The sequence below is a fragment of the Corvus cornix genome, chromosome 4, assembly GCF_000738735.6.
Source record: "Corvus cornix cornix isolate S_Up_H32 chromosome 4, ASM73873v5, whole genome shotgun sequence".
In the NCBI taxonomy this organism is placed as follows: Eukaryota; Metazoa; Chordata; class Aves; order Passeriformes; family Corvidae; genus Corvus; species Corvus cornix.
Genome location: NC_046334.1, coordinates 50,240,340 through 50,252,501, shown reverse-complemented (window position 1 = coordinate 50,252,501; position 12,162 = coordinate 50,240,340). Strand labels below are relative to the sequence as shown.

Here is a 12,162-nt window from a genome sequence, read left to right as displayed (position 1 = left end):
TTTTTTTGCAGACAGTTGTATACTAGAGAAAATGCACAAAGGATTTGAATAAATTGGAAGTATCTTTTCAATTATGTGCTTAATCATGTATAGCATCTAGAGGTTTTTGTATTTCTGTTACTGTCTTCTAAATCATGCTAAAGCTTACTTACATGCTTTAAAAGAAATAATTTAGATAAATTTTGAGTTCAGTGTCAGTACAATTTAATATGTAACTAATGGTAACGTAGGGACTTGCTTTGTGTTGTTATCTGTATCTCTGTCTTATGGGGAGACTGTACTTAATCCATGTTTTGTTCACTTTCTTTGTTAAAAATGTATAAGCTCTTGGACAGACTACATAATTCTGCCTAACACCTGGAGTTTTTCTGATATTAAGAACTTAATTAAATGGTTTTTCTTGGTAGTCTAAAATATGGCTTCTTATATGTTGACTCGAGGAAAAAAACCCATACCATCACTTTCATCCATGTAGTTTTCAAAGGGCTTTTTTTCCCATGATGAAAACTCTCTTACTTCCTTTGCAAATAAACTGTGTGCATGAAAATGTCCTTTAAAAAACCTTTTGTAGAAGTGACAGAGTTACCTTTCTGCTGTGCTCCTCTGTAACTTACTGCACAGTTACAAACCCTAAAAACATGAAGTAACAGAAGCAGCTCCGCTGCTTGGTTTGTATCAGTCCTTCCTCTTTGCCTTGTCATGTAGCACTAGTAGAAAAGCATTTAGATCAGGTCTTTGTCACTATGACATCATTTAGATCATTATGTGATTCATTTAGAGGAGAGCTGCTGTCAAATTAATTTGGTGTTAGTATAGCGCTCAATTCCAAGTTAATTACCAGATCTTTGACTAAGGTGGCGTCTGAGATGCAGACAGACCATTCAGATTCAGGAGTCAGAGCTAGTCAGCTGTAATACTGTTCACATCATACTCCTATGTGTCATTTGTAAGCAGCGTTAGCTCGAATGGTTGTTTACTGGGACAGCAAGTTTTGAATTCTTCTGCAGATTTTCATCTCCTAGATTTCCTCTGTTGCTGCTGTTTGTTAACTCTCCTGCATCCCTGAGGCAATGATCATCCTTTTGGATTTGAACACTTTTAAGAATTCTCCATCAACTGTGCAGACTCTTGTATAGAAAGTATAAGCTTATTAGCATTAGATTTGGTTTTCTTAACATTTTTTGTGGTGCCTTAGCAGCAATCTACAGACCTTGAAGGCATGGTGGAGATAAAGCTAAAAATACCTAGAGCATACCTAGTGTGCAGAATGTTGTATCTGGTTCATTTCATCCAGGCATGCATTAAAATACTGGAATTACTTTACTGTAGATTGAAGTAGGGAAATGTATTATAATATAATATAAAATGTATATTTTTATTTGAACATTAAATAAGAGCAGGATTCTAGAATTCATCAGCTGTGTGCTGACCTTGAGCAGTTTAGTAAAATGTCTGTAATTACTTAAAGACAAGGTCTGAATGTACCAGGTGATGGCAACTCTGCAGTATTGCTCTGTATGATAAGTCTTGGAGTTAATATGTTGTAACTTCCAATCTAAGTCTGCCTCCCCATCCTGAGTTTTTGAGCTACAGAATCCTTTGATATGTCTTTTCTTTCACCTCAGACTCACTGACCTTTGAGGATGTAAGTTCTTTAGGAATTCTCCCAGGCTGTCATGGCTGTGGCAAATGGAACTGGAAAAAGATTCGTAAAACAGTTTGTGGAAGGAGGGGCATTTAAATTTTTCATATCCAGTCACAGGGTAACAGGCACAAATAGCTTTTGAAGCATTATTTTTTCCTTTTTTTTTTTCCTTTTTTTTTTTTCCTGCGAATACCGGAACTATTGGACTGTCGCTTTCATGTTCTCTTTATAGATCACTGAACCTCAGTCTTTCTTTCCTTCTCCTGTTCCTTCATTATGGAAAATGGTTTGTAAGTTACTAGCTAAAGGACAGGTATGGGATTGAATGTCTTTAGATGAGGGGGAGAACTAGGCTTGACTCTGTTGTGTCCTGTGCTTTATTGTGGGTACTGGAAAACAGATACCACTGCAATTATTCTTCCTTATTGAACGAGAGTGATGAATGAATTCTGTGTGGAACATACACATGGGCAGATTTACGGCTGGCAACCTCCAGTGAGGTTGTGATCTAGCAGGTGCTGACTTAGAAAGCTTTTTCCTTTGTTGTTTCTTCTTCTTTGTTATCTGCAAAACACTTTGTGAGGTTGTAATGTAAATAAAATCCTGATAGCATGTGATTTTTTAAAATTACTATTATTGGAGTTACTTTGAGGAATATGGGTTAAAATACAGTTCTAGCAAACAACCAAACCAACAAAAAAGTCCACAACATGTATTAACACAATTGAGAATGTGCTAAATTGTGATATGGAAATACAGAATAATTTCCTAAGTATTTGTGTGTTGACCAGCGACCTACTCTTTCCGCTTCTGTTTTTGTTTTTCAGGGCTGCTGGTTAAAGAGTCGCTTTCACTGAGTACTTCTTGCTCATTCCCTTGAGAATGCCACCCAGTTGTCCAATATCATGTTGTCTGTGGTTACATGGTTACATCTTTGTATGAGCCCATGATTCAGTTTCCAAAATGGCCACAAAGAATACTTGTTCCAGCCTGTTAGAGGGCCGGTGGTGGAGCAGAAGTGACTCGTGGGCTATGGGGAGCAGGGAAGAAGTTGACACATAAATAGATTACTAACCACAGCTTCAGCGAGAACACTTAACATAAAGTCCCCCAAGGGAACTCAGTAGGCAGGTATCTCATTTCTGATCCATTATTAGATTTAGCTCTGAATTAGGTACCAAACTTCTTGACTTTTTTAGCTACCTGGCTACATGCAGAAAAAAAACCCAAACCAAAACATACCACAAAACCCAAGACCAAATCACAACATTCCTCTCTACAGAAAATCTTCTGTTGGAAATTTAGATTTTAGTTTTGAAGAGCTCTGTCTTTTAATGAGTATCCTGCGCTAAGGAGTGTGATAGGTTTCATGGTGAATTTAGCCCCAAGCATGCTGCCTCAGTTCATGACTTCTTTGTGGAAGCAGGGGTCTGGATGCAGATCTTGTGAAATTACATCCTTCCAAATGTTATGGTAGATCCAGAGTATTTTATAAGTTGCCTGCATTCTTGAAAACTAAGTAGTAGTCAGTTAAAGAACTGTGAGCAAGAAAATGTGCTTTCCACAGTGTATATAATTAGGATTCATTTCCTTTATCTCCTAGGCCCATGCATTCCTTTTACATTTTCTCTGTTCCTGTTTTTTCCCAATCTTCTGTGTTTGTGTATATGGATGGGAATAATTTTTTTCCCATCCACTCTTGCTTTTCATTTCTGTTGACTTCTGCTGTGCTAGATCTCAGCAAAAGGCTTTGTGCAATAGGAGTGGTGGTGTATTGATGTGTTTCTTTGTGGTTTTTTTCCCCTGCATGCCCACATGCTTTTAGTAGCTGAGTTTTGTTCTAACCACCTTAGGCTAAGTGTGAAACATAAGTGGTAGGGAGTGGTTGGGTTCCTTATAGCCATCCTGCCATTACTTTTCAGTTTGCCAGGTCTTGGTGGATGTTCTTCCTTAACCACCTGACAGCACTCCAGATACAATTACTGGGCCAATCTCTGTGTGTCTCTTAGTTGAAGTGCACAACATGAAATGATCGTACTTTTTTCACAGGGGTCTAGATTATGTTTGGAGGGAGAATGAAATTATGAATATGAAGAAAAATAAAATAGCAAGGGAATATATATTAAAACAAATAGTGCATATCAATTTTAAAATCACATGTGATTTTTATTTTATCCTTTGCAGATAAAACTTCACCTTAATATTGTGTGAATTAAGATTTCTGTTATTGTCTTCAGCAGAACCTTCAACAGCAGTCACACCTTATCATCTTCTCAAACAATGGAGCCCTGTACCTCAGATGAATTTTTTCAGGCTCTCAACCATGCTGAACAAACTTTTAAAAAGATGGAGAATTATCTTAGACACAACCAGCTATGTGATGTGGTGTTAGTTGCTGGTGATCGTAGAATTCCAGCTCACAGGTAAGTTTATTATAATTTGACATAACTTAATAATTATTTACTAATGCACCTTCAAAGTGTGTCCCACATTTTGTTAAAAAAAGTCAAAACATCCTAACAATTTAAAATACTTTAAACATGTATATGTTTTTTTAACATTTATTTGGAAACTGTAAGTTCATTTGTCTGTTGTAGGCAATACAGAATCAAAAAAAATTCATGTTCTTTTTGTTTCCAAGTATACTTATGGTATTTGCATAACAAAATTAAAGCCCCAAAAGTCCCAAATACACTCCCAGAATATTTTAAGTTGTAGTGGTTTCTTTTCCAAAGAATGATGTAAATTTTTTTCTTAGATTTAATTTTTTCTTTGTACTAGCAATTATGTTATTGGAGTCACAGTAAGCAATAAGGACCATTTTCTGTCCACATAAAAGTTTTTTTGCTTCTGTAGTAAGAAGAGTCCTTTGATAGGAGACTTATGAACACTGCCAGTATTAGATGTCTGAATTAGTTCAAACATTACCCTCTCTGTCATCTGTGTAATTAACAGATCATACGCATGCTACTTAAAAGCTAGGAAACTACCAAAGATTGCAAAACACAGGCACGTGTAACTGAAACACATTACAGTATTTAATGCACAGAATTTGTAGTTTGAATAGGAACCTAGGTACAGTTAAGCTGTGGTTTCCTAAGTTGAGGTCGACAACAGAAATAGCATCCTAAAGCATTCTTGTTTTCCATTGCTCATTCCTACTCCCACAGTGAAACTACAGCTCAATATTGTAATAGTAATAAAAAGACAGGAAGAGGTTGCTGGTTTGGAGTTGGTACTTTCCTTAAAAAGCCAGATTTCTGCTTTTATTCGGATATTATCCACACTGTTGTGCTGACTCAGGTGAGGGAATGACAGCATGGGGATGGGAACTGACTTGACGATCAGGGAGGCATTTAAATCACAACTTGTTCTTACTCTCAGAGACTTCATTTTATGAAATGTTCAAATTAGTCACTGAACTGTTTCATCCCTGTGAAAGTAATGAATCAGATGAAAACAGGGAATACACACACCCCTAGTGGGCACGTGCTCAAGTAATTTAGGGTCAAAAAACTTTGGAGTGGTGTAAACAGGAAAAAACAGTGATTATAATAAGGAAATCATTTTACTTCCTTATGTAGCCAAGGTAACCCCTTTGCAATACATATTTGGAGTATGGCTTATGTAATAGTTAAAAATGTGTAGAAAGGGTGCAGAGGACAGCTGTGAATGTCTTGTAAGGACTGGAAGATTTTATTTGCAATGAAATAAACAGATAGACAACATGCTAAAAAGTCCTTTAATGTGGTTCACACTTGTTTCTCATTTATGTAGAGAATAACTGACTTCGCTTCTCCAGTTTCTGCTACTGTATCTATATCTGTAGTGCATGAGGTGTATGCTACTACCCATGATTTGCTCTGGACTTCTCTTCTGAGGAGAAAGATGTTGCTGTAGTTGGTATATTGTGTGTTAAATATGCATGAATGTTAAGGCCAAAGAAGCACACTTTGTGCTTGTAGCAGGAGGTGGGAGGCTTACGATTGTCCCTTGTTCACTTTATAATGTTGGAGCAACTTACAAAGAAGCTTTGCCTTCTGCATAATAAGTTCTTTCTCTTAGTGTTTTGTTTTCACAGAGAAACATAGCAATAACTACAGTCTTAATCTCAGTAGTTCCAGAGTATCTCACTGAAAAGTGAATTTTTTTCAGAGTGTGAAAGATAAAGACGGAAATCTTAAATTTGATTTAAATTTTATGGAAATTCAACAAGATGACTGCCTTTACGTACCTGTAGTAGCCAATGTTATAAGAAAAAACTTACTTGGTATTTTTTTGCTGCCTCTATGCAAGTTCTGACTTCTTTGGTATTGACTGCAGGCTGGATCAGTCAGTGCATTTCAGAACACCAGTGATTGTTTTGTCTTGAAACTTAATAAGCAAGAGAAGATGTATTAAATAGATCTTAGCTTAATGGTTTGGCATTTTAAGATGAGTAAGAAAATACAAAGTTCACTGACACTGGACAGCTTTGTTTTCCTTTGTTTTTTCATAAGAAAGGTAAGGGTTTTTCATAGTATGTGGTCACACAGAACCGGTAAGAAGGAACATTTTTCATTATCAATATTAATTACACTCATATATAGAGAGGAGTATTCAGATTTTCTGTTTTAAACCTGGTATTTTTAATAATTCCTATATTTTTTTAATTATGAGTTTCTGCTTTTGTTGAGTGTTGCGAACTGCATGATCTATGTTTTTAGAGAAAAGAGACATGAGTTTGGTGTCTGCCTTGGTAATAAGCACAGCTAAAACATTACTGTGAAATTCTGAGAGGTTTTGTATCTATTCAAAGAATTCAGGCTATGAGTCTATGACAAATAAAAGCATCACATGTAGTCATGATTTTTCTGAATATGGCATTCTCTATTGTTCCAAAAGTGTTTATCTTCTTATTCTGTGCTGAAATTATAGCTAAAAACTTATTTACAAGGTCATGAAGCAAGTAGGAAAAGGGGACCATTCTCCACTAGGAAGAAATGTATTATATTCTGACCCCTTTAGCTTGCAGTTTCATAAAGAAATTTCCATACTTTAATTTAATTACTTTAATTAACTTTTTCATAGCAGGAGTTTATTCTGTGTCCACTGCAATCTTAGATGTCTGCCATTTATTCTGTTCCTATTTATTACATTCAACTAACTGCTATATCCAATAATAAAAGCTTGTTTTGTTTGGTAATAACCTACTGATTAGAACATTCTTTTAAGAAAGGGAAAATATATGTGAATTCCTGCCCAGAGGGCATTTAAAGCCTGCTCCACATCCTTTAATCAGCAGTCTGGGCAGAGCCATTGTCTGTCTTTCTGTTGACACTGAAAGATGTCAAAAGACATGGGACTTAAGGAAAGAAGGCAAATGGAACCTTATGTACTCTAAGGTTTAGGAAGCTTGTTTGAAGGAGCACAACTCTTCAGTATCTTCAGTACTCTTCAGTATCACCTTACAACTTCAGTGAATGCTAATAGTGAGTTCCCTAGGACAGTTTTCAGCTGTTACACAGCCACAAACAAGGAGCTGCCCAGGAAGAGTCCCTTTTATCTTTCAGATCTTAAGCAGCTTCACTTCATTATGTCAGGTGAGATGAGTTGGGAGATACTAAACCTGTAAACTGCCAGGTTTAGCAGCTGTCATCATTTTAGATAGTAATTGTTTTGGTGACCTAGAAAACTGTCTAGATGATGTAGCTTGTTGCAGTTCCAACAAGTACGGTTTGAAAAGTGAGCCACATATTTTACTGGCTCTCAGTGGAAAACTCTTCAAAATAAGTTAAGCCGTCATGGTAGATCTTTCTAATTTTGGATCAATACAAACTACAGAAATTAAAGACTTCAGTAGCCTTGGAGCCTCCTGTAAGAGCAGAAAAATGCACTGAAACACCCAGATTTTGTCAGTATTTAGACCATAGCTGTTGAGTATTTTTCCAGAGCAATTAATTATTCAGACATCTTATGATCTCTTAGATGAAAAATCCCGATATTCATGTGTTCCCTTTTCTCTCCGTTTTTCCTGTGCACTGTAAAAGAGCAGCTTACTGCATATAATTCAGTAGCTAAATTCTTGTGATCTTACCTATGCAGAATTGAATATTTAGCAATAGCTGGTAATAAGGTAAGAAGGAGAGTAAAGGTAGATATGTTCAATCCACAATCAAACAATACAATGCCAACTGTACTAAGGCTTTTTCTTGTTTTTTGTGGTTGGGTTCTTTTGTAATCTTAAAAGACCTCTTTAATAGCAGTATATACTAATTTTGTAGGCATTTTGGTTGGGCAATTATACCAGAAATACTACTCCTAGGAGCAAAAAAAGGCTACAAACTCTGAATACAAAACCCATAGTTTTCTTCAGTTTCTAAATGGAGGAAAGGCAGTATCTTGTAGCATCAATAGTTCACAATGAATTCTTGATAGGGAAAAACGTGTTGATTTTAATGATTACAAAATAACACACGGTAACTCTGTTAAATGCTAGCAGAGCCAGGATGCCTGTATTTAACAGGGAGATTGTGAATGTCAGTGTAGCTTTTATAGTCATTTAGTCAGTTTTTGTAGTCAGTGCACGGATTTTCTTTTAAAAAATCATACATGTCACTTAGCTTTTTTACTGCTTTTTTAGCAAAATGGTCAAATATGGATGGGGAAAGTCTTCCATGGATTCTTGAGTTATATGAAGGTATTCGTTGCTTCATGTTTTGTAGTCTGTATTTAGGAATACAGTTTAACTGGCAGAAAAATAAGTTACTAGCTATGAGATTAAAAGATCAATGAACAAGTGAATATCAAATCACACGTGTATAGCAGTAATTGATTTTTATTGACTAGTGGGAAAAAGGACAAGAAAAGGCCAGTTGGCTGAAAGTCTGCCTTTGTTTTCTTTTATCCTAGCTCAGTGTCACCTTGATGCATTGTCACTGTATATTTTAATCCCATTTCTTTCTTTGAAAGAGCTTTTTTTTCTAAATTAGTTGAATTAGGAGAAAAGTGTGGATATCTGTTCTAAGGCTTTTCATTGTGAAATTATTACAAAACTACTCTCAGTATAATTTTTGCTTTTTCAAATTACCTGTATTAAACTACTTCTGGACTTCACAGCCTCTGTCAGCATATGCAAGTCACTCTCTGGAATGCACTTAACACTGTTAAGTGTGTATACCTCCTCATGGATCTGAACACATGTTTGCAAAAATATTTAATGGATTACATTTCTGTTAATGTCTTTTGGAGGACTCTTGAGTCTGGAAATCACAGGGAGAAATTTGCTGATATCAAACCTCTGGTAGAAGGCATTGGCACCCACGTGTTATTATTTGGCATTTCTTCAGCAGTTGTTGCTAAAATGTGTACAGTCTTGATGCTTTCTGAATAATAGTGCAGCTACCCAGTCCAAATGCACTGCTGGGGAAAGAAAAAAAAAAAAACAACCAACCCCCAAAGTGTGATATGACTAAGTATTAAGTTCTGTTTCCTATTGCAAAAGACCTGTCTTTTTCAAGCTCTATTCTGTGGCAATGTTCCAAGTTAGAACTGCCAGATGTGAATACGTTAAGTTGGTTGTTTTGCCTTTTTTAAGTCTGAATTGGACCTGCAGAGATACTTGGGTTATTCAAACCACTTTCCCTTCCAGTGAGAACCCCTATTTTGTACATAGAAATCTGATCTTGTCATCTCATTCTAGCATCAAAAACAGTTGCAGAAATTCTCCCTTGATACTTACATGAATGTCCTCTCTAATTTACTCCACTTCTATAGATCTCTGGGAGGCAGTATTTTCATTTAAATGCAGATTTCATTAAACCCAAGGTTAAAATGCCTAGAAGTGATGCCTGGGTCCTACCTTGGCAGAAGGTTCTAAGTGTTCTTAGTAAGTCACCCACAGAATAAATCTAATCTTTCAAGAACAGGATTTCACTTTTCTGTAAAAGAACAGAGCTTTGTTTCTTTTGACAAAACTTAAATCATACAAGGTATTAAAATAAAATTAATCTTTTCCCCATGCACTCCTAACTCTACTCTGTTGCCTCAGCAGCTAGAAAAAAAAGGATTATCCTACTGTAAGCCTGACCAAATGGTCAATGATCAGAAAATACACAAGAAAAATGTATTATGAAATTAATTAGTCAAAATTTTATTACTTTGTGGTTAATTAACTAAGAGACAGCTCCTTTTATTTCATTACTTTGTATATGTACCTGCAAATCCTCCCCAAAGCACTGGTGCTCACCTTTTCAAATAGTTTTACTCTGGTTTGTAGTTCCTGACCTCTGTCATTTTAACACACCAATATAGTGATTCAGCACAGCATAAACTGCCTGAAGTATTAGATTAATGGAATGTATGCATATGGACTGTTTAATGTATTTGCAGTGGGCTTGGTTTTTGGACTTGCTCTTTGTATAGATCAGTACATATATCAAATGTATTTATATTGAATTCCCCATGGGCAAGGCAACAGTGAACTGCTGCAGCACAAAAATTGGTCCAAGCCACAAGGCCATTCCTGGCAGTCTCTTATGAAAGAGGCCAGCAGTCCTCCTGAATAGTTATGGTAGGTATCATATTCCTGCCTCATATAATTTTCTCTTTCACCCTAGTCTCTGAACACATACTGAGACATCAAAATTCTTGCACATTTTGCAGAGTGGCATTATTATTTGTAGTGAGTGTTTTACTCTGAGTAATCCAAAGAAACGTCCATTGTGCACTAACATGTTTATTTACACAGTATTGTAAAATAGTAAGGATTGTTTAAAAAGACTAAATACATACCCACAAAAGACATTACTCTGTATCATGTCCACATTTACTGTGGCCAAGTTTTATTATCAGTATTAGTAATTGAATGTATATGTCTGCACCAAGAATAAAAATGGAAGTCAATTCAATTTTATTTTTATTTAAATAATGTATATTTATATTCCGTTTCAAATTTTGGTGGATTTGGGGGGGGGGGGTTTATGGTTTATGTCTGTGTTGGCTATTAAAAGTCATTGAGCTTTGAAAGGGTAGTTAGTTTAGATCAGCAGCAAATGTAGGTTTAGTACCAGTACTTCATTATTCATAGAGAGAAACTAGAGCATGGAGCACTTCGTCAATTTTTAAATGTTTTTCTCACTAGAGTGTTTGTTCAAAGGGAAAAGTAATGAATCATAAATTAAGAAACATCAGGTTGACTAAGGTTTTTTTCTTTTCTTCCCTGTTTCTCTCCTTTTCTTCTGCATGTCACACTCAGATTGGTTCTCTCCTCTGTTTCGGACTACTTTGCAGCAATGTTCACCAATGATGTAAGGGAAGCAAGACAGGAAGAAATCAAGATGGAAGGTGTGGAGCCAAAGGCATTGTGGGCTCTGGTTCAATATGCATATACAGGTAATTGAGGTGAAAATGACAATTTCATCTAATGTCCTCATGTGAGCATTGTATTCCATTACTAGATTTCAAATGCTCTTTACAAATTATCCACATTATTTAATTTCTTATAAATAAATAAAAAGAGGTCACTGAATATCCTGAGTTGGAAGCAACCTACAAGGATTCTCAAAGTCTGACTCCTGACTCTGCTCAGTACACCCCAACAACCACACCATGTGCCCGAGAGTGTTTTCCAAATGCTTCTTGAATTCTGTCAGGCTGGTGCTGTGACCACTTCCCTGGGCAGCCTGTTCCAGTGCCCAACCACCCTCTGGGGAAAGAACCTTTTCCTAATATCCAACCTAACCCCCTGACACAGCTTCATGCCGTTCCCTCGGGTCCTATCAGCAGAGAGAAGAGATCTGTGCCTGCTCCTCTCCTTCCCTGGTAAGAAAGCTGTAGACCGCAGTTAGGTCTCATTGCTGTTACCTGAGACAATCTGATAGGATAAAGTTTCTCTGATAATACTACATTCAGTTAGTTAACAAATTATATGAATCTATTAAATATATCATGGCTGACAAAAAAAGGAATCTCATTAGGATTCCCTTTCCTTACATCATTATAGATACTAATTTTGAAAATTATTAGTTATCTAATGCTGAGGGTGATGTTTACTAAGCCTTCTATTCTGTCATATAATCTGTAAATTAATCTGTAAATCTGTTGCCTTGGGGTTTTAGGGAATTTGTAAGATTATAAGAGCAAATTAATGTGATCGTTTTGATGTTACTAGGTCGCCTTGAATTAAAAGAAGATAACATTGAGTGCCTGTTGTCTACAGCTTGCCTTCTTCAGCTCTCTCAGGTTGTAGAAGCATGCTGCAAATTCCTAATGAAGCAGCTTCACCCATCCAATTGCCTTGGAATCCGATCTTTTGCTGATGCACAGGGTTGCACTGACTTGCACAAGGTGGCTCACAATTACACTATGGTATGTTGTTACATTAAGTATCATCTGCTTTATTTAGTAAAGAAAATACAGAATGTTTTCCTAAATATAGTACTAATGTTTTTCCCCCAGAAAACCTTCATCATTTTCAAACAAGAATGCACATATGTTCCCATGATGAAAAATGACAAAATAACTTTAAAGTTTCTGAT

At 36.2% G+C, this 12,162-nt stretch overlaps 1 protein-coding gene across 7 annotated transcripts in view; it reads left to right on the top strand.

Moving 5' to 3' along the window:
• KLHL5 (kelch like family member 5) overlaps positions 1 to 12,162 on the top strand; it is a 50,366-nt gene that overhangs the window by 16,521 nt on the left and 21,683 nt on the right. For 4 of the 7 annotated variants that reach the window (XM_039551295.1, XM_010401782.3, XM_010401786.3 and 1 more), the window contains 3 exons: positions 3,883 to 4,068; positions 10,881 to 11,017; positions 11,796 to 11,992. In XM_039551295.1, coding sequence (XP_039407229.1) covers positions 3,926 to 4,068; positions 10,881 to 11,017; positions 11,796 to 11,992 — 477 coding nt within the window. In that variant the 5' untranslated portion in view covers positions 3,883 to 3,925. The remainder of the gene's footprint in view (positions 1 to 3,882; positions 4,069 to 10,880; positions 11,018 to 11,795; positions 11,993 to 12,162) is intronic. The other 3 variants (XM_039551296.1, XM_010401783.3, XM_010401784.3) reach the window with 2 other exon arrangements.